General features: G+C 44.0%; 2 protein-coding genes across 4 annotated transcripts in view; one reads left to right on the top strand and one right to left on the bottom strand.

The window, feature by feature from the left end:
* EYA3 (EYA transcriptional coactivator and phosphatase 3) overlaps nucleotides 1-15,389 on the top strand; it is a 160,795-nt gene extending 145,406 nt beyond the window's left edge. For 2 of the 3 annotated variants that reach the window (XM_029619176.1, XM_029619177.1), the window contains 3 exons: nucleotides 5,562-5,683; nucleotides 12,354-12,454; nucleotides 13,749-15,389. In XM_029619176.1, coding sequence (XP_029475036.1) covers nucleotides 5,562-5,683; nucleotides 12,354-12,454; nucleotides 13,749-13,829 — 304 coding nt within the window. In that variant the 3' untranslated portion in view covers nucleotides 13,830-15,389. Of the gene's footprint in view, nucleotides 1-4,538; nucleotides 4,647-5,561; nucleotides 5,684-12,353; nucleotides 12,455-13,748 lie in introns of those variants that run through there. The other variant, XM_029619178.1, reaches the window with a different exon arrangement.
* The window catches only part of XKR8 (XK related 8), a 114,485-nt gene that overhangs the window by 51,862 nt on the left and 39,326 nt on the right, over nucleotides 1-23,297 (bottom strand). The window lies entirely within an intron of this gene.

The raw sequence follows: 23,297 nt of genomic DNA on the forward strand, positions 1-23,297 counted from the left end.
AACTACACCTATGGGAGACTGATGTAATGGTGAAGTCTCCAATCTCATTAAATATCACAGAGATTTCACATAGTCATGCATGAAATGGTGGAATTGACTCTAAACTTGAATAATAACAGAGAAAGTAATTTGTAAGGGGTAATCTGCACCGAGCGGCAATTCCAACCTAGAATCAGGAGTGATTCAAGGAAAGCATGGGGAAGCCAAGAGTGTGATGACTGTGATGGACTTGGCTGTGCATGGGATAGATATGAGAGGAGGGTTGAGAGATTGGGTGGAACATCAACGTGGGGAGTTGGTGTTGGGTTACATCTGGGAATTTTATATGCACAGCTACCAAAAGAGGATTTATCTCAACTGGACAGACTGGATGAGTTGTTTTGGTCTTCATCTATCATCATTTGCTTGAGATAAATTTGCATGCACTGCCTCCATATTATACAAATTTTATCTCATGCATATTCATTGTGGATATCCTGAAAACCTGACTGGATAGGGGTCCCCAGGATAGGTTTAGGAATTCTGCTCTAGAGTAATTTTTGTCTCAAGATTTAGCCAAAAATAAAAATATCAGAGAGATATGGAAAAATGAAATATAATGTGAACAAGTGCAAGGTGATACATATAGGGAAAAATAACCCATGCTGTAGTTACACAATGTTAGGTTCCATTTTTGGAATTACCACCCAGGAAAGAGATCTGGACGTCATAGTTGATATTACGTTGACATTGTCAGTTCAGTGTGCTTTGGCAGTCAAAAAAGCAAACAATGTTAGGAATTATTAGGAAGGGAATGGCAAATAAAATGGAGGCTGTCATAATGCCTCTGCATCGCTCAATGGTTAGACCTCACCTTGAATACTGTGTGCAATTCTGGTCGCCACATCTCAAAAAAGATATAGTTGCACTGGAGAAAGTACAGAGAGGATGACCAAAATGATAAAGGGGATGGAATGGCTCCCTTAAGAAGAAAGGCGAAAGAGGTTAGGGCTGTTTAGCTTTGAGAAGAGATGCCTGAGGGGGGATATAATAGAGGTCTACAAAATCATAGAAGGACATGAAATGGGTAAATGTAAAATGGTTATTTACTCTTTCGGATACAAAGAGTAGAGGGTACTCCATGAAGTTAGCAAGTAGCACATTTAAAACAAATCTGAGAAAATTCTTTTTCACTCAGTGGAATTTGTTGCCAGAGGATGTGGTTAAGGCAGTTAGTGTAGCTGGGTTTAAAAAACGTTTGGATAAGTTCCTGGAGGGAGAGAAGTCCATGAAATACCATTAATCAATAGGAAATAGCCACTGCTTGTTACTTGGTATCTGTTATGTTTGGGTTTTTGCCAGGTACCTGTGACTTGGCTTGGCCACTGGAGACAGGATTCTGGGCTTGATGGACCCTCGGTCTCACCCAGCATGGCCTATCTTATGTTCTTATGTAGATTTCTACCTCTCAAGTAGAAACTTCACTTTCACCAAAATACTGTTTATATAGCTGGATCGATTAATTTTCTCTTTCCTGGCACCTCTGTTCTGATCAGGTCTTGTGATACTCTTCCTTGGTATGTGTCTGATCATCACGCAATTTCCATGACTCTACATTTCCATTTTTTTTAATGGCTCTAAGGGACCTTGCAGGCATAATTTATCTCTTGGTAGGGATAGATTTCATGAGTTATCAGAAAAACCAATTAGTGTTTAATGGTATTCATCCATTTAATAAATACACACCTACGCTTCGCTGGGAGACCTTTAAAGTGGTTTTGCAAAGGAAGATTATTGTATATATGAGTCATCACCATAGGAGTTGAAAAAAAAGAAAAACAGGAATTGTATTTAATTGAACAAACTAAAGGGCTGGAGAAGTGTCGTAAAAAGGATAGCCCTAAAAATGGCATTAGCTAGAGATGAACTGAAAGTATTACAGGTATTCAAATAGAGAAATCTCTTGGATACACTGTAGTCAGAGATGGGAGTGAATTAAGGGTGCCTTGGATTCCAGACAGTACCCTGGCCACAGACCCTCCGACTCCCATTACATGCCCTCACTCCCACCCCCACCCCTCTTAATCCATCACTGGGCAGAGGGATGAATTTGGCAGTAAACCAGTTTCCTTGCTAAAGCAGAAAGGAATAGGATGTCCCAGCCTATGGAATCATGCATGGCCCTTTAAGGAAAGCTGAATATCCAAGGGTTCAGTCGTTGTGACATATCTGCACAAGGTGGGAGTGCATGCGTATGTATCTGCATGACTGACTGATGAAGAGAACATTTTAATCAGGGGCAGAAAGGTCATTGCAGCCTACTCTGCAGCTATTCAACTCACTAGCATTCATAATAAACTTCATAAAATCTTTAGATGTAATTATTTTTCTCCAAAGATAGTATCCTACTAAAGTTCTACACTACCCTGCTTCTAATCCAAACACTTACTATTATCATGAAAGAACTGAAATAGTTGGCTCCAGCAGTTGTAGATTAACCTAGTGGAGCAAGAATTTTGTGACTCAACATGCTATAGGTCACACAATGCTCAAGCAAAATTCTTTAAAAGACAACCAGCAAAACACTGGGGTAGGAACAGGGCCATATCTAGGGGAGGATGAATCAGCATAAGCACCATAGGACCCTCACTTTGGGGAGTCCTGTGCTGCTTTCTTCTTCCCTCTCGCAGAGCTGGTACAAGGAGGGGTATTAGACAACCTAGATGAGCCTTCAGCCTTGTTCACCACCTTTCAGGTCCATAGACCAACCCCCTGGCTCCATTTGACATTTTGTTAATTAAACTCAACTATCATGTTTGTCACTTTTTATGCATAACCTTAGAGAATGTAGTTCAGAGCTGTTTTTATTTACTCTAAGACCTCTTAAGCCTTTTCTAACTGAATCTGACTAATGGACTGGTAATCTCTGTGCTTGACTACTGCAGTGTTCCATATCTTGGTCTACTCATTCTACGCTTAAAGCTCTCCAAGTGATACAAAATGCTGCTGCACGGATTGTTTCTGGCGTAAGCATTTGAGACCATAAAACACCTGCTTTGCCTCATTTACATTGACTGTCTAATAGCTGGCGAATAAAGTTTAAAGTCTTGAGTAATTCATGCCCTTGCGCCATTGTGTGTTAACTCGCTTTTCAAGGTTTACCGTCCTGCTCGTTCATTGAGGTCTTTTTTACAAAACCTTTTAATGGTGCTTTCAGTCCGTCAGGTTCGGTTAGAGGAGTCCAGAGAAAAGCTGTTTTATGTGGCTAGGCCGTGTTTATGGAACACTTTACCTGAGGAGATTAAGAATGAGATTTCCATAGACAGAATTTGAAGGCTTATCTGTTCTGGCAGGCTTTTGAGTAATACCTGAGTCTTTTGCTAGTTTTACTTATAGAAGAGTGGGTATGTGATTTAATCATGTTCACAGGCTGGCTTGTGTGCAGGGTATGTTGTAATTTTTATTGATTGAATAATTTGTGGTGTTTTTGTTTTATGTATTTGTTTTTTGTGATGTATTTATATTTTTATGATTTTATTTGAATTTTGATATTTTTTATCGTCTTGTTTTGTGGTGTTATAGTAACTATTATGTATGGATTTTTGTTAGCCGTCTAGTATTGTAGATAGGCAGGCTATACAGTTTTAAATAAATATGTAGCTTTCCTCTGAGTCCTTGCAACGTAAGGTAAAAGAGCAAATTTACAAAATAAAAATGACCCCTCTCCCAGAACATTCCTGAAAAAAACACAGAAGTGGTCATTAGGAGGACAATTCTCAAAAGCTATCCCCAGCCCGTCCGCCACCCCTGACTGGTGATCACTCAGGAAAATAATTGTCTGGAGTGCTGCAGCTGCTTCCTCAGGATCCCCCCCCCCCCCCCCCCCAATGTTATAAAATGCCACCACGAGCATTTTCAGACCACTTGCGCTGATCTTCTGCCTGCAGTACCCTGCAAGGAGAATGCATGTAAGATGGGGCTAACTTTAAAACAGGAGAGCTCATGCCTTGCCCCCCCCCCCCCCCCCAGAGAGTGCATGCAAATGATCACAAAGGACAGCAAGAGTTGTTCCTAAGTCATCTGCTGGCAGTGCAGGACTGGCTTTTATCTGGACTTCTGCTTCAGGTCAGGGGGGTTCTGAGGCTGATGAGATGTCATTTCTCAGGGGGTGGGGGAACCCAATTAGGATCTTCATAGCAGCTTTTGAGAGAAAGCAGGCAGCTGGATTTTGATTTTGGATTTACTTGCTCACCTTTTTGAAATCAGCTCAAAGACTTACAATTCAGGTGTTATAGTTATAAGGCATAGCTGAACAGGAGGGATCAAGACTGCAGAGGCAGTACCTCCTTGATTAAAACTGCTAGAGAATATTTCTTAAAAATCAAAGACAAAATTTACAGTATCAGTGAGATGCTGAATAATCTCTTGCCAGGGCTAATTAAGGCATCGAGCACTCTGTAATTTGCTAGATTTGTGTGTAGGTTACTCTTTGTCATGCTCTAAAAAGCATATTTGCACTGCATTTTTGAGAGAATTAATGATTGGTTTTGTTTCTTTAGTGTGTACTTTCGGTACCCCACCCAAAATTATGCCTTAAATAACGTTAATTGAAGGAAAAAAAACAATAAAATGATGTTTTTCATAGAATGCAGAGACAGCGATTTCCCACGGGTAAGAAAATGCATACGTTGTATAATGTGCTTTGGGACATTGTCTGGCCTCTGTGTGGGTAAAAGAATGCATGCAGTGTAACCATGCATGTACTTTTTCCCGCTACGAAAAGTCCACAGCATTTTGAGACTGAGATATAATGATGCGTTCCTGGTGGCAGGCAGAGAGGTTGGGGAGTGACTCGACATGCGTACATGCTTTTTTACCTTGTCATTTTTGATAGGCCCTTATACTAATCTTCCATAACAATAAAGCACATTGTAGTAATTTTATCAGCTAAGCAAATGTAGAGGTATGCCTAAAGATGATCATGAGCATTTTGCACTTGGAAGAAGGCTAGATAGATATAAAGAACAAAAATCTGAGTTCTAGCTAAAAGCTATGGCAAAGCCCCCTAAATACAGTTAGCTGAATTAAAGCCTTTGCAAATGTATCGACACTGAGCTGCTAAATTTAGTTGCCTAGTTCCACTTTTGAGATCAGGGCAGCTAGCAGCGGAAGGAAGATTGGAAGTCCAGGGGACCAGCTACGTTGACCTGGAGCTGCCACGTGTAAGAGAGAGAGTTACAGAATCTGGGAAGGGGGACGAGATCTTTAAAGATCTTGCTTAAATATATTATAACCAGCTAGATTAACTTAGGGGAGTTTTTCAACCACAAACCAGCCAACTAGATTTAAGCTGAGCACCTCCTGAAAATGTTACCCCTATTTTACTATTTAATTTGTCAAGATGATAAAAAGTGAAATGTCTCATCGTAATAAAGGAAGCTTGAAGTGAAGGGCGGTAGAACCTTAGGAAGGATACTTGAATTCATTAGCAAAGAGCTGTAACCTGATTGTGCCGGATGCCTCATTTGATGTTATTGATGACTGATGGTGTCTCAGGGACCTTTTACTTTTTCCCTCTGCAGGAAGAACTGCGTGAATGTTCTGATCACGACGACACAGCTGGTACCTGCTCTGGCCAAAGTTCTTCTCTATGGCTTAGGAGAAGTGTTTCCCATCGAGAACATCTACAGTGCCACGAAAATAGGTATTTCTGGGCATTATTTTAACTGTTCTTCCTGGACCGCTTACCTAGAGTAACCGGATTACGTGTGTGATTGATGACCGATATTTCTTTGGAGGTAGTCATGCAGATTTAAATTATTTTCTGTTTTATCAAAATTTTCATTTAAAATCAGTGGCTGCTGGTCATCGACCGCTCACTGGATCTTTTTGAATAGCGTTGTCGAGTTTTTCTCGATGTCGCCCGTGAACCATGTCTCTCAGACCCACATGATGTCTATATCCTCTGCCTGGAGGCATCGCACAATGTCTGGGGGTTTTTGTGATCAAATGACCCCCAAGGATCATCATGCCCAGATAGATAAGATGGAGAAACTCTTTGGTTCCAGGAAGTCCGATCCATCGATTCTGGCGTTGATGCCAAAACCACGGGGAGCCAATGGACATGGCGCCTTTGCTGTCTGCTCCCCCTCCAGGGGCCCTCTTGGGAGAAAAGGGCAGGAGATAGGCTGTCATTGGGATCATCACGCTCCAAGATATTGGAATCGTCTGTCCTCCTCAGTGCTGGAGAAAGACCAGGTCGAGCACAAGGAAACTCCAGAAGCATCATCATCGGTTGCCTTCATCGCATGGCACCAGACTCACATCGGCACTGGAGGCTACCACGATACCACCAAAGTGACCCCATGGAGAGGAGGCACTGACCTCCATCGAACCCAGGAGTTCCAGGCGTTCCCCACAGATACCGGTGCCGGGCACCAAGCTCCCTCAGGGCTCCAAGGGAGTTCTGGTGACACCTTCTCCACCTCCTCCTCCTCCTCAATCCATCCTATCCTCGGTGGATTTTCAGGAGGAGCTGGCCCACAGGGTGCAGCTAGCAGTGCTCCAAGCCCTGCAGGGCATCGAACCGCTGGCTCCCCCATGAACTCCTGCCAGTGTCGGAGCCTGCACCTTCAGTGATGGTGCCGCTGGAGCACCTAGACGTTGCACTGGGTGTATTGCCTACGCAGCAGTTGCAGTGCCTGGGGTACATCGATAACCCAGCGGCCACTGATGCCTCCTCCTTCTGATGCAATTCCCATTGTGGGTTCCTCTGAGGAGGATGAATTGATGCAACCCGCGGCACCGTCGGGGCCATTGGAACTGCATCCGGTGTTGCCTGGTCCGGTTCCCGGTCTCGGTGCTGTCGGTACCCTCTGTCCACAGTGCCCTCAATGCCCTCTGCCGAACTGAGAGGCCTGGGCAGGGGCCTTCCACGACTGCCCCCAGAGGACTTTAGTGAGGAGGATGCCCCATATGACCTGTGGGGGAATGATACCTGAGAGTCTTTGTCAGATGACTTGGGGGATCTTCCTTTGGACCCATCTCCTCCAGAAGAGAGCACAGGTCCCCACCAGAGGACCTAACTTTTGCAGGCTTTATTCGGGCCATGGTGGAAGCTATCCTGTTCCAACTCCTGATGGAGGAGGATGGCCAACATAAGATGTTCCAAGAAAACAAAGAGGTAGGCGATCTATGATAGCCGTCAGGAAAACAAAGAAAGAATAGATACCTCGGTCTTTTTCCAATATTTATTAAAACAGAGATGTGTTGCCTGAGTCGGGCAATTTGTGAACACATCTCTGTTTTAATAAATATTGGAAAAAGACCGAGGCATCTATTCTTTCTTTGTTTTCCCAACATAAGATGTTGGAAGTCCTTCAATTTGTCGATGCCCCAAAGGAGGTTGTGGCTATTCCTCTCCATGATATTTTTAAGGAGTTAATCCTTAGGATCTGGGAGCATCCTATCTCCGTTCCTCCGGTCAGTCAGAAGACAAATGCGGTCTATTTGGTACACCTGGCCTTGGGGTTTGAGAGGCGTCAACTCCCACATCAATCAGTTGTGGTGGAGTCTGCCCTCAAGAAGGCCAAGTGTTCCCGCACCCCTGGGTCGAGAGCATAGGGGGTTGTTTGCCTTAGGCAGGAAGGTATATCAGGGCTCCAGGTTAATCGCCCATATTGCTTCCTACCAGTTGTACATGACCCAGTACACGCAGAGTCTGTGGAAGCAGGTTCAGGAGCTATCCGAGAGCCTGCCCCAGCAGTAGCAGCAGGATGCTTTTTTGGCAATGGTCTAACAGAGCCTAGAGTATGGTAAACACGAGGTGAGGTCCACCTATGTCATGATTGAGACAGCGGCTAGAGTGGCAGCAGCGGGCATTTGGGCCTGCAGGATGACATAGCTCTGAGCTTCTGACCTCCAGCTGGAGGTCCAGGAGAAGCTCGTGGAACTGGCCTGTACTGGCGAAAACCTTTTTGGAGACAAGGTCAGGGATGCTGTGGCTCAGGTGAAGAATCACCATGAGACCCACCATCTTCGGCCACAAAATCCTCGAGCCAGGGCTCCAGGAGGTCCTTCTATAGCCAGAGGAAATACTATCCACCTGCCTCGTGTGCACGGAGTCCACACATGGGCTCCCAGGGCCACTCTTGGCAGCAGTTTTGACTTGCTACAGAGGAGCATAAGCCTTACCGCCGAACCCTCGACGCCATGCCCCAGCTGCAGCTTTTTGTAGACCACTGGCCCCAGGTTACCTTGAAATAGTGGGTCCTGTCCATCATTTGTTGAGGGTACCTGTTAAACTTCCTGGGTGTCCTTGTGGACTCTCCCCCATGCCCATCTGGGGGCCTGTCCTTGCATCAGGAAATACTCTTGATGGAGCTCTCTGCCGTAGTAATGGCCGGAGCAGTCGAACATGTTCCACTGTGGCAGCAAGGGCGGGGGGGTCTATTCTCCTGATTCCAAAGAGAACAGTGAGGCTCTGCCCTATTCTGGACCTGAGAACATTGAACAAATTTTTTCAAAGAGAAAAGTTCAAGATGGTCTCTTTGCAGGAGTGGGATTAGAGTGCCCAAAGAGGGGTTTGGCTTTGCTCCCTCGATCTAAAAGATGCCTGTGCCCACATTGAGATCTTCCCGGTCACAGGAAGTATCTTCGGTTTAATGTGGGCGAAAGGCACTTCCAGTATAGGGTGTTGTGGTTCAGCCTCACTTCGGCCCCAAGGGTCTTCATCAAGTGCCAGGCAATAGTGGGGAATACCTCTGCCGACAGGGGGGTGCACGTTTCCCTACTTGGACGACTGGCTGGTCAAGAGCGCTACCCAGGAGAGGGCACTTCACTCTGTGTTTGACCATTCAAGTGCTGCAGTCTCTCGGGTTTATCAACTACCCGAAGTCCCATCTCAGCCCATCGCCTCAATTGAGCTTCATCGGTGCCTGGCTGGACACTGCTCAGGCCAGGGCATATCTTCCCTGCAATCGGGTGCTTGTTCTGGCGACCCTTGAGAGTCTGGTCCGTCGAAACTGGCAGGTCTTTGCCCGCCTTTTGCTTTGCCTTCTGGGTCCATGTTACCCCCTTGGCTCACTTGCACATGCGCAGGGCTAAGTGGATCCTGCAGTCTCAATGGCAGCAGGCCACCCAGGACCTCTGTGTGCACAGCTGCATCACGCCGCCTCTCCAGATCTCCCTGTCTTGGTGGGAGAGTCTACCTAATCTGGAGCAGGGGGTTTCTTTTCAGTCTCCCCCGACACAGGTTGTACTTACCACAGATGCATCCATGCGGACAGCTTCTGCACACAAGTCTGTGGTCTGTTCAGGAAGCTCAGTATCAAATCAACTTCCTGGAGCTGTGGGAGATCCACCACGTGCTTTTGGCGTTCCGGAATTGCTTATCCAACAAAGACGGTCCTGATCCAGACAGGTTGCGTTGTGGCACATCAACAAGCAGGGAGGCACTGGGTCATTCCTCCTGTTTCAGGAGGCAATACAGATTTGGTCATGGGCTCAGTCCCAGGTCATTCTTCTGTGGGCCATGTACCTGGCTGGATGGAGAAATGTGGTGGCGGACCACCTAAGTCAAGCATTCCGGCTCCACAAGTGGTCCCTGAATCCAGCAGTGGTGGATCGCATCTTCCGCCTTTGGGGGATCCCGGATGTGGACCTCTTTGCCTCTTGCAACAGCAAAGTGAGACACTTCTGCTCCCTGTTCGGGGGGGGGATGAAAAAGCCAGCCTCTGACACCTTTGCCTGTCATTGGGATGAAGGCCTTTTCTATATGTGTATCCTCAATGTCCCCTGGTGCTGAAGAATCTCTTGAAGCTCCAGCAGTACAGGGGAACCATGAATCCTCATGGATCCCCACTGGTCGAGGCAAGTCTGGTTCCCGCTCCTGCAGGATCGGTCTGGCGACCTCCCCCAACCTGATCACGCAGGATCAGCGCAGGCTGCACCATCCCAACCTCAGGGCATTGTCACTGATGGCCTGGATGTTGAAAGGCTAGTTCTGCGGCCCCTTGACCTGTCTGATGACATGTATCGGGTCCTGGTAGCTTCCAGGAAGCCTTCCACCAGGAAGTCTTAGAACCTGAAGCATTAAGAGATTTTTCCGTCTGGTGCGAGGGCCACGGCTTGAATCCATTCTCTTGCTCCACTCCGAAGTTGTTTGACTACTTGTGGCACATTTCAGAAGCTGGTTTAAAAACCAACTCTGTCAGAGTACACCTGAGTCCCATCAGTGCTTATCACCAGGGTGCTAGTGGTATGCCTGTCTCTGTGCAGCACATAGTGGGGTGGTTTATGCAGGATTTGCTTCAGCTAAAGCCTCCCTTGTGGCCTCCCGTTATGTCCTGGGACCTGGTGGTGTTGGCTCAGCTCATGCGAGTTACTTTCGAGCTCCTGAAGTACCTGACCTGGAAAGGTCATCTTCTTGGTTGCTATCACTTCGGCGCGCAGGGTCAGCAAGCTTCAGGCATTGGTGACTTATCTGCCCTACACAAAATTTTTTCATGATAGGATGGTCCTGCGTACTCACCCTAAGCCCCTGCCTAAGGTGGTTACTGATTTTCATATCAGTCAGTCATTCTGCCCACCTTTTTTCCTAGGTCTTATTCGCACCAGAGTGAACGGACTCTGCACAATTTGGTTTGCTAGAGGGCCTTAGATTTCTATCTCAAATGGATAGCAGGTCACAGGCAGTCCACGCAGCTCTTCATCTATTTCGATAAGAACAGATTGGGAGTTGTGGTTGCCAAACGGACTTTGTAAAATTGGCTGGCAGATTGTATTTCCTTCTGCTATGCACAAGTGGGCCTTCAGCTTAAAGGCCATCTCAAGGCTCACTCCGTGAGAGCCATGGCGGCTTCGGTAGCCCACTTGCAAGTGGTTCCCATGGCCAAAATCTGCAAGGCTGCGAAATGGAGTTCCCTTCACACGTTCACTGCCATCTGGACGGCATGGCCAACATGCCTCCTCCCCTGTTTTATTGTAACTTTTTTGCTTCTTGTCACCTGTTAAATGTTCTAGGTTATCACCCCCTTGTTTCCTGTAAACCGGCATGATATGATCCTATCATGAATGCCGGTATAAAAAAGCTTTAAATAAATAAATAAACATGATAGCTTCGGCCAATTTGTCCTTGGGAATCTCAGTTGTAGAACCCAACTCTTCCTGCCTGCCCATTGTTTGGTAGAACCAAACTCTTCCTGCCTAAGGCCCATTGTTCGGGTTCAGGTTGTCTCCCTCCCTTTCCAACAGCACCTTTGTTTTTTGTGCATGTTAGCACCCGTCTTGTTGCTCGGGAGCAGCCTGTAGCCTGGTATTCACCCATGTGTGAGGACCATCATCCTGCTTGTCCTAGGAGAAAGCAGAGTTGCTTACCTGTAACATGTGTTCTCCTTTGACAGCAGGATGTTAATCCTCAGGAAACCCACCTGCCACCCCGCAGAGTTGGGTTTCTCCTAGGTTTATTTTGATTTTTTCCATAATTCTATGTTACAAGTCTGAAGGGGGACCCTAGAAGTTTCTAGAAACTTTGATGTGCTGGGCTCCATCTAATGATGTCACCCATGTGTGAGGACTAACATCCTCCTGTCCTAGGAGAACACCTTTTACAGGTAAGCAACTCTGCTTTGCTTAATGGTGATACCTGTTAACCAGATTCAGGCCCATGATTGCAGAGTTCCAGAAGAAGCCCAGAACATCGCCTCTGGCCAGGAGCATCACTGCAATGACAAGACTACATATGTTGGGGTTGGACGGAGGATATTAAATAGGGAAAAAAATCACTGGGCTATTGCAAATGAAGCCTCCTGGTGCCAGATTCCAGCCCTGAGTACAAGAGGAGCAGGAAACTGAGGGAGCAAAACAAAAGGAACAGTTAAAGCAGTCATGGGTTTTCCAACTCCCGTTTCAAAGCGGTTTTGTCCCTTATTGAAAACAATCTCTGAATATTTTTAATAAAAACTCAGAACTAATTCACTTATTCTCAATGAGCTGCAGCCAGGTGAAGAATCATTCTTCCTCCAAGGGCAGAAAGATGTGTTGTTTTTTTTAAAACCTGTCGTCTCCAGGGCTCCTCTTAATTCTGCCAGTAGGTGTCGCTGTAAGAGTACATCTGGGTTCCCTCTCTCCAATCACTGCTGCTGGAGGAGCACTCCTAGCCCGGGCAAGTCACATTCTTCCCCGATTGCCTCATGTATTTGGAGCAGGGACTCCTACCTGTGTAAGATTTGTTTTGGTTTATTTACTTTGGATAGCCGGTCCACCTACGTACAGCATGATCAAGTTGTACATCCCATGTATTCCTTCATGAAAAAGCTGCACTGGGAAGCCAGACTAGTGTTAGTGTTCTGACTCGTGCTGTATTGCTTTGGCAGGTAAAGAGAGCTGCTTCGAGAGGATTGTAGCCAGATTTGGGAAGAGAGTTACCTACGTAGTGATTGGAGATGGACGGGATGAAGAAATTGCAGCCAAACAGGTAAACTCTTGCTGGGCAGAAAGCCGTATGTCAGAGTCACGTTCTAAGCAGGGATGATGCCGAAAAAAATAAAAAGGTCATTGAAGTAGCAGTTCTATTCAGCTGGAGCACAGGAGCACCACCAATGCATCTGTATTCCAGTCGTTCTTGAGAACAAATGCAGGCTTGCAGCCTTCTCCCTACTTTCCAGTCCCCAAAGCCTAGAGGTATTGTAAAAGATTTTGTGGTGATATATATTTTTTAATGTTGAATGAGAGAGGATTTGTCTCTGTTCTGATGCCTTCAGGTTATGTTAAATTATGTTGTCTTTCTCCTGCCTCTCCCCACAGCATCAAATAACAGGGCAGGTTGTAGCTAACTCTTGCTGCTGCTGTATACCTCTGCAGTAAAAGAGCAGCGTCTGGCCAAAAATATTTCTTCTTAGCAGCAGCCTCCTAGTAAAACCGGCCCGGAATTACATTCCTGAAGAGTTGGAATTTGGAGATTTTCTGCTGCTGTTTTGTTTTTAGTTCTTCGGTAATGGGCCAGAGGCATCTCCAAATGTTAAGCCAGTAGTGCCCTGACATTGGGTGGATTTAGTGACGTGGTCTTTGTGCAGCGGTATAGAGCTAGCAAACCACACTGATAGCTTTGCTGATGGTAACCCAAATTCATTTTTAAATAAATATATTAATTTCAGGGTGAGTTTTAAAAGCCCGGTGCACCCATCAGTTGGGGGCTGCAAGAATAAGTCAGGTTCGCATGCCCGGATACGCGCATAAATGCCGCAGTGCGCACATCTCAAAAGTTTTCAAAAAGGGGCGGGGTGTGATCTGGGCATTTTGGGCTATGAACCTGAGATGTGCGCGAAAATTACGCAATCTGGCACACGCCGAGGCCCCTGCTGCATAACTTTACTTCTGCAATGGATGCCATGTGAGTTATAAAATTAAATAAAAAACTAGGCAGATCTGCGGGGTTTTAAGGGTCAGGACTGACTGGGGGGTGAAGGCTATTAAACTAGGGGGGGTGGAGGACTTAACTCTTAATTGTGCGAACTGGGGATGAACTGGGAACACGCCCCTTTTAAAATCCCAATCTAGGTAGTAGAAGCGGGAATTTAAAATTTGGCACATGTGTGCACGGCCAGGCTGTTTTATAACATGCACGCATATACACGTGCAAGATATAAAATAACTGCATCCCTGGGCGCCAGTTTGAAAGTTACCATTCCTGGGTGTAACTCCTATGAATTAGAAGACTGTAGCAGTGGTTGGTGGGTCAGCTCTGTGTGTTTTTCCTCCCCTCCTTTTAGCACAATATGCCCTTCTGGAGAATCACCAATCATGGAGATCTTGTGTCACTCCACCAAGCTTTGGAGCTGGAGTTCTTGTGAAGAGCAGAGAAGAATTTGGAGCTTTCTCTGAGCCTCTGCGTGTTTAAAGGAGAGGAGATGATGTCCATGCACATCTTGGAGTCTTGGATTGCCAGGTTCTACCATGAAGAAATACTGTACTGGGGAGTCAGTGTCATTTTATACAAGGATCGGGTACTTAAAAAGTACTGAAGCATTTTTATGGCCATAAACAATCAGTGGATTCTGTGATACATTAAGGTTTTAATTATAGTTTGTTGTTTTTTTTTCCAAAGAAGGGAATTCTTGGGACTGGATGAAGTTCTACCTTGCGGTGTGCATCAGGAAAGAATAGTTAATTTAACTTGAAGTTGTTACCTGGCAGTTCTTTCTGGGGACAAGCATAATGCGGTTGGCAAACCTGTTTATGTAAACATGTTCCCAAACCTTTCCGAACTGTAAATATTTCATTTTTATATAGAGAGAAAAGGGTCTGGTCTCCATGGAAGAGAGAAATGTTTTCCCTTCCCAGAAAGCCAAAAAAGCTGCCGCCATTTTTTTTTCTTGTGGAAAATGCTTATGGAAAAATACCTCTGCCTATGAAAATATCTGCCGGCACTTTCATCACTCAGCAGTTAACTTATTACTGTTTCTTTTTCTGGTTGTTTTATATGGATAGTGTTGTTTTTATCACTTGCTAAAACTGAAGGGATAAGAAGTGGGGTAAATGGATCATTAGCCAGAGGGGAGACTTTTTCGCCACCTCTTTCTCATCTAGGGAAAGGGGCTTGGTGGCTTCATCCACATATGTGTGGTTGCTAGCAGATACTGAGCCAATTCTGTTCCATTAACTCAGTCCAGTGCATGCTGCTACTTTCACTCCTGGTTTCAGCAGGGCTGCAATTGCTGTGCTGTAATGCTCTGAGCAAAGTAAGACAGAGTCCTAGAATGCAAGTCCCAGCATACGCTGGCATGCCTTTAAAACAAAAGCATTTATAGAAAACTCTGTGGACTGGCTCATCTGTGTACTGGTGCCAGGCAGTGAATACTTTACATGATAGTGTGCAGCATAAAATTACTATGTACCATTTTGTTATAACTCAAATCTCACCCTGAACAGCAGCTCTGGCTTTTTGGTTCTGCTGCGTGACGTTTCCTGGTTTAGCCCAAAACAGTATCTGCGGTGTGTGATGGAACTAAAGAATTGAGCATTAGCCAATAATGCCATGCATAATATAGAGTAATATTTTTATTTTATTTTACACCTGTCAACCAAGGAAGAACTAAATGGCTGCAGCATTTAACAGTGCAAAACCGAGAAAATCAGTGTCAAGAAGTTCCACTTCACCAAGCCAGATAATGGATTGTCTTTTTATTAATCCAGTTCCCAGCTTTTTGTGATGTAAAACCAAATGGTAATGTCATTTTCCTAAATGTATGTATGTAAGATGTGTCAAACCTGTGCCAGAAGCCAAAGCAGCAGTACTAGTGAAAAATCAGCCAGGGCATTCAACTGGCAGTTAAAGTAAATAAGATCCTTTTGTGTTCTAATTTTTATTTCCTAGATAAAGAGAACTTTGGCATTAAAGTTTTGAAAACTGTTCCTACCTACTTACCCACCCCCACTAGTAAGAATCAAAGTATATTAGGGATGCTACTGTGCTGATCATCATTGGAACCCAAGGTAGGCTTCACCTTGGTAGGTGTAAAGGAGAAATACAGTGCAAAAAAACTGAAGAATAAACTTTTAGAAATCAGGTACCTAGTCATATTAAAATACATTGTTTGCAAAATGTTTAAAATTTAAGAAATGAAATATATTGCACCCAAAGAGGAGTCAAGCAACGAGTTAATATTTCGAACAGTTCAGCTATGTACTGCTGCTTTAGCCTAAGGGAGTGGCAGAGTGCTGCTGGTTGGGGATGCATTTTAGCAGTTTTCAAGGCAATCATGCTGTTGGTGGGGTTTTTTGGTTTTTTTTAAAGTACTCTGGACCCATAAGTCACTTTGGAGAAATGAGACATTCCTGTTACCTTGAGTGACTCCCTGTTCAGATGTACTCCATTGATCTGATTAAACTTCAGCATCCTCTCACTGCCCTGGGGGAAATGGGTTGTGATGATCAAGCTGTACTGTCTCTGCCCAAACCACCAAGCGATCAATTGATTCTTGTCCAATATACGGGCCGATACAGTAAAAATCACAGGAGGGCGGGCGAGCGCCCGCTCTCCCGGCGCACACACAGGACACACTCCTGTGCGCGCGATACAGTAATTTAATTTATTTAAATTAGGGCCGGCGGTAAAAAGAGGTGCTAGGGACACTAGCGCGTCCCTAGCACCTCTTTTCGGACAGGAGCGGCAGTTGTCAGCGGGTTTGACAGCCAACGCTCAATTTTGCCAGTGTCTGTTTTCGAGCCCGCTGACAGCCACAGGTTCGGAAACCGGACGCCGGCAAAATTGAGCGTCCGGTTTTCAAGCCGCGGGCCTATTTCAAATTTTTTTTTTCTTTTTTCTTTTTTTTTACTTTCGGGACCTCCGACTTAATATCGCCAGTCGGAGGGTGCACAGAAAAGCAGTTTTTACTGCTTTTCTGTGCACTTCCCCGGCGCTGGCAGAAATTAACGCCTACCTTTGGGTAGGTGCTAATTTCTGAAAGTAAAATGTGCGGCTTGGCTGCACATTTTACTTACTGAATCGCGGGGGAATACCTAATAGGGCCATCAACATGCATTTGCATGTTGCGGGCGCTATTAGTTTCGGGGCGGTTGGTCGCGTGTTTTTGACGCGCTATTACCCCTTACTGAATAAGGGGTAAAGTTAGCGCGTCAAAAACGCGCATCCAATTGCGGGTTAACAGTGCGCTCCACCGGAGCGCACTGTACTGTATCGGCCTGATAATGAGCAGTGACCTCAGCTTTTTCTGCATTTACCTATGTCCTATATGGCAATAGTATACAAAACAAAAATGTCATTTCTTTAATATACTTTTTTCCTCTAGTATTGTTACCATTGCCACTTCATGTAAGCAGATGTAATCCAGTCACCTTCTCACCCACACTTTGCCTTAAAAGAAAAAAAAAAGAGTATTAAAATGGGTAGAACTAGTGGATCAGTATCCATGAGTACTGGTGGACCCCTTCCTCCCTACACTTCTTGGCCACGGGCCACAAGCAATGACCCTTGAGGAATCCTTTCCCATCCAGAGATTCTTTAAAAGTCCCAAACTTACAGTGCAGCTTAACCTTTTTCTCAAACAGCAGGCTCATCTCACAAGCTCTGCCTTCCTACAGGCAGACCTAAAAAGTGATTTTGAATGAATAATCAAAGCAGGGATGGCCTGGCATGACTGGATGGGCTTATAATGAGTTAATGTATCCCTTAAAAAAAAATTGAATTCCTTAAAAATTCTAATGAACATGTTTCAATAGCAAACTCGTATTGCTAGTTCTTAGTAACATGCATCATGGTTATTCCATTTCATGGAATTATCTAGTTCATTCCACTAGCTAAGGACTACAAGGATACATTTAATTAAAAATAGATGTGCGTGTCCATGGGAAACCAGCAATTCTGACTAAAGATGCAGATAATCATTAGATCTTAGAAACATAATGGCCTGAATTCTATTTTTTTACTTCTCTCAATGGGTTAAGTATTTAAAATCAGATGATATGTTTCTTTTGAGAAATGTGTGTAGTTTCAAGATGAAAATTGTAGCTTTAGACTGTAAGCCAAGTATCATGTTTGTTCTTTCTGATTTAAAATGGTTAACATTGGCCTCTGCCCTAATCGTTAGTGCTCTGCTGGGATTTATTCCTAGCCCTCTTCAGACTTCTTTTCTTCTGGAAACCTGCTGAAGTAATGCTTTCCTCTGGGGACGGAGGAGGGTATCCTGAGAGCGAGCATCAGCAGCGCTGGATCCTCCTCCTCCAGGAGACAGCTGAGGTATTCGGTCTGCGTGGAAGAGCGAAAACACTGGAAATCGTGTGATGGCTTCCCAGCAAGGCCTTTAAAGAGCAGGAGAGAAACTGTGCATGCGACGAAGATAAATGGAAATAAAAATCAATGCAGCTAGTGGTGGAGATCTTGTAATAAGCAAAGCTTCATTGATGGGTATGGGTTTCTATTTCTTTTGACAATGGCAGTAAGAATAAGGGATGGTTACTGAAAGCATGAGATATACTGGAGCAGAGTGCACAAGTTGACTTTCACATGTATTTTACCTATCTTTCAGTATTTGTAAGAGAAAGGGGAATGTGTATAGTATCTCCTCAGCTCTCTCACCTATTTTGGGGTACCAGCTTGTTCCTAAGACAGCAAATTTTCATCAGTCCTTTGAATTATGCTCTCTTATTCAGTAGCAATCCATTTGCGCACAGAAAGAAAGTCTTGTAAATTATTCACAGAAATAGTGCACTTGATAGTAGAGACCAAATAACATATTTAAATTATTGCTCTAATAGGACCACCATCCAGTGGTCTGTTTTTCTCCTTGCCAGCCACTGTGCCCTCGGCAATGCGATGGACATCTTATAGAGTGGGAGGAGACTGGCCATTGGACAATTTGCTTATTCTGTAAAGAAACAAAGGGATGAGTTTAATTTATGTACTTTTCCCATGCACTGCTTTATTCTTCTGAACAATTTTGAGGATGTATGACAAGAGACCAAATTTCCCATTCCTAGGGCCCAGAATTTTCTTCCTGAGAAAGTTTTGGTTTTGTCCATCGAATGGCACTGAAATTACTGAATATGCTTTCTGGCTTGGCTTGAAGGAGACATGGCGCACCTTTTGGCTTAACTCTTCCTGACTTAAGCAACTCACTGCATGTTAAACAGATTCTTAGCTAGGCATTGGGAAAATGAATCACAAGATTTTAGGAACTTTAAACCACTTAACTGATGACAAAATAGTTGTTAGAGCTTTTCAGTTAAGCAATATTACTAAAACAGAAAAGGCATTATCCAGGTGTTTCTGTCCAGAGCAGGCCTATGATTCTCTGCTTTCATAGAATTCAACCCTTGAGTTTAGGCTCTACTACTACCATTAATGCTTCTTATATTTAAAGCACTACCAGAATCATGGAGATGCGGTACTACTAATTTATCTCATGTATATATTCACTGTGGGTATCCTGAACATCTGACTCTGTGAGGTCACTAGGACAGATTTTGGAACCACTGCTCTGATGTCTGGTTGGTCCTAATAGTGGCTTCCATCTCTAGTCCTTATAGCCCCCAATGAGATTTCCTATTATGGATACCTTGGGACTCAGAATTGGCATCTATGAACGTGGTATGGCAGCTGACAGAATCCTGGTAATTTACAGGAATTTCTTTAAGAATAGAGCATTTTAGGATGACCCTGAGCCTCTGTGATAAGTGCACACTACTGTGCGGAAGACCTGACTTTGATTCCTGGGCCAGACTCCTCTTGTGCAAACTGACTTGGAGAGGCAGGAAGTGTTCAGTGTCCTGAGGGGGGGGAGGGAGTTTTTGCCAGCGCTCAACAGTGACACTTAGTGGCCAGAGTTAAGATTTGTTAGTCAGGTTCCTGTGGAAGCTACAGTTTCTGGCCTCTGCAGGGCTGTGACTGTGATAATGGGTCTGAGTTGGGAAGGGTTTTTGAAAATAGGAGAAAATAATAATGGGTAGCTGGAAATTAAGTCTCAGGGAACCATAGCCCAGTAGAGGATGGTTCTGATTGAGGGGATTTCCCAAAGGGGCAAGAGGAACACTACTGAGCTAGGAAAAAAGAATATCATCTTTCTTCTGTTTTATGAAAAGAGTCACATGTCAAGAGGCATAAGTCCTAGTCTTGCCCCATTGTATGGCTGGAGATGTAGTCTTGTTTATTCTTACACAAATCAATTGCAAAATCAGAACTTAACTCCCCATAGGTGCTTTTGCATAAAAGAGGGCAAACCCAGGATTGGCTCAGTCTGTCCCCCTTGACATGGAGCTCTATGGTCACCAAGTCTATAAATTGACTGCTACAACTGGAGGTATCTGCTGGCCTTGGCAGCAGCAGTGTCTTCATTAATCTTTCCCCCATTCCTTCTCCAGGAAGTTGTCTCCTGTCTTAATAACAAGCCAATGATTTGCCCTTTTGCTGATTCCTACTTCTACTACTAGGTCCCTTTCACCAGCAGGAGCCTGATATGCCTCAAGCTTTACATGAATTTAACTTGTAACAGGACTTGTTTACTGTGACTGTGAAACAGCTGGTTCCCTTTTTTCTTCCTTATTCAGCTCGACTTCAGAATGTAAGACTGTGCCTTATTCCTCCGCTGTCATTGTTCCAGGATCCGATCTTGTAGACATTCGCTATCAAGTGATATTATTCCTGTTCCCCGTGTTGCTTTTCAGTGTGTCAGTTCCTTATCGGGGGGGGTTACAGCCCCAGTACAGACAGTAGTGTCAGTTTTCTCAGAGCAGCGGTACTGCCTGTGCTCCCATCGTGTATGTCTGGGGTTTCTTGGTTCTTTTCCTCCCCTGCTTCTTTTGTGTCACCTCCTCCTTTTCCTTAAATGAAAATTAAAGCATTTTTTATTCCACTGTGGCCACATATCCTGTGTTTTGTTTTTCCAATTTGGCTCTTGAATTCGGGCTGTAGCCAGTTGAGGCTTGCATTTGTCCATGAGATTTTCAAAAGGATGTTAGGAAAAGGTGCGCAACCACAAGCTCCACGGCAGTACCTGCTTCCACTATTAACTGGGATTCTTCGGGAAGAAAAAGAACCCAGAAGGGGGAATGTGCGTGTGGATTCTTTTACCTTTCATTGGCACCACTGCTTTGGAAGAAATAAGAGCAGAGGGAAAATCTTAAGTGAGGTGACTTTCAAAAAAAACTATTTATGAATTCTGATCTGTTGACTGTAAAATTATTTTTTGTAACTAGGATATCCCTGGTATGTTTACTTGTTACAATAATAAAGTTTATCCTGTATATTTTATCAACTTGGACGCATTAGTCTCAGCATTTTGGGAAAATGTTCTGAGAAGAGGAGGGATACCTGCTGGTGGGTTCATTCACTCTGTTTCCGGCTAAGCATTACCTCTGGTTTCAGACAATCCACCTAATCAGATTGGCTCTGTTAGCACTAATGCCTCTTCATTCAATTCATGTGCACGTTAGCTCTCCTTGGGATATCTTTTCCTTGGTCTGGTTTTATTTCATTTGAAATCATTGACACCTTGGGGTTTCTGCCTTTTGCAATCCTATTGTGGTTTTTCCAATCTTACCAGAAACTGCAGTGCCAGATAAACTCACTAAGTGGTTAAACTGTGCCCATTATAATCTTGTATGTATGTATTTCAAACTCTGTATGTGTACCACACGTACACCCTCTACAGTACACACATTTTAGTATACACATTTTTCAGGTGAATACTGTGTGTATAATCTGCTCATTGCTGAAAATTGGTGAAGAGCATACATGATCTGTTCATTCAGAAAGGAGCTCTAATTCAGAACCAAAGAACTCAAGACTGAGCAAGTGAATGGCAATTCAGGAAAAATAGTGAGACCCATGTCCATCCATGGGGGGGGGGCGGTAGAGAGAGAGCAGGGGGAAGGTTAATATGCATCCATGGAGGGGATAGGAAGGAAATAAACACAACTTCAGGTGCAACAAATCTTACCAGATCAGCCTTTATTTATATCTTCAACAACTTATATACATACATACATACAGCATAAAACACAAGACAACTATAAACCAAAACAAAATTAAAAAATAAATTACACTTAAAACCAAAATAAAATTAAAAGCCAAATAAATCTACGGTAACATAAAACTGCTAAAAATATCTATCAGTCAAAAGTTAAGTCTAAAAAGTCAAACCTTAATTAATTTCTGAAAACAGGTAAGTTAAAATATTTGGAATGCTATAAAACTGGCCCTCTACATGAAAAGAATTTTGTGTTTCCACCACCCTTACTTTCTTGGGGGAGGGGAACTGAAGTCTAACCTCTTGGAAGCACCTTAAATTCCTAATCGAAGTAGAACGTATCAACCGATTCTTTGGAGATAATCTATGAAATATATTAAAAACTAAACAATCTGAAAATCTATCCTAAAGGCCCCAGGCAACCAGTATAAAGTTTTTACACTGGGGAGATGTGATATCTAGATTCCAGTCTCTGTATCTATGCTGCTGCACTTTAGTGACCCCAGCATACAAAGTGTTACAATAATATAACCAGTTTAATATAAATTGCCCGGTTTCCTTAAGAAAGAAGTTGTAAACTACGAATCTCTCTTCACTGTAAAAAAAAAAAAAAAACAAAACAGCAAGAACATGCTATTTTAGAAATTTGGGAATGCAAATTTAAATCCGACTCTAAGACTAGCCCTAACATCCATATTTCTTGAGTTTTATGAGTGTTAGCACCTCAATGTGGGCTGTAATTGATGCAGTTTACTTGTATACATAGCTTTAGCAAAATTTAATACCCCCTTGAAAGGCTGATTTTGATATATTTGATACTTCAAGATTGGTTCTGAATGGGTTAGGGTCTGGTTGAAGGCGATATACTGGCAGGTCATAATTATGGCAGGAATCCCAGGGCCGGTGCAAGGGGAACCACCTGCCCCGTCACACCTCCACCCCAGGTCTCAGCCTCAACTCCTACCTCATTCTCGATTGCGCCCGCCAAGTGTGTGCTTTGGGCCACAAGCAGGTTGGGTGCTTCTCGCATCCCGCCGAATCTCCACTCCTCTTTCCCACGGCTCACAGCCCCAAGTGGCTGATCTAGTCTTCGGCGCCCCCTACTGATCGGCGCAGGTCTAGTTGGCCTAATAGGACTTGCCAGCCCTGCATGTATCTAATTTGATTAGGGGGTAGCAAGTGAGATCCCACTTTGGACTGTTAACCTTTTAACTATCAGTGATTATGAGGAAGGAATAACTAATACGGACCGTTTTTGAAAATGACAACATGCAAGGCTAACTGATTTTACATGCATTTTATTGCCTTTCAAACAAAATACAATTAAAAATAAATAAAATATTCAAAAGAATTCTCTTTAAAGAAATCAGGAACCAATCCATACTATATTTTGCTTATAGTCCACAATAGTTAAGAAGCAAATAAAATATAGCAAAATTAAACCAAAATTTACAAACGGCTACAGAGCTTCATTACTTTATTTGCTCACACGATCCTCCCAGCCCACCAGTCAACTGCCTCACACTAAAAAACAAACAAACCAGTAATGTTACTTAACCACTACCTTATCTAAAGAAAAATAAGCAATTGGAAAGGCTAAGCCTCTTATAACTAAATATTTACAGGGAAATGTAAGGAAAAAAGTGGTACTAATACCTACCAACTGCTGCTGCAACTGGAGAAGTCGTCGTCCTCAGCTGGGGGGGGGGGGGGGGGTCCAGGCTGTCGGGAAATCCTGATTTTGTACCAACAGAAATATATTCTTCTAGACATGCTTAAGCACAAGTTCCTTGCTGGATTCATGACTGAAGGAGGCTGACAATGTGGCCTGAATAT

The sequence above is a fragment of the Rhinatrema bivittatum genome, chromosome 11 (genome assembly GCF_901001135.1).
Source record: "Rhinatrema bivittatum chromosome 11, aRhiBiv1.1, whole genome shotgun sequence".
Taxonomy (NCBI): Eukaryota; Metazoa; Chordata; class Amphibia; order Gymnophiona; family Rhinatrematidae; genus Rhinatrema; species Rhinatrema bivittatum.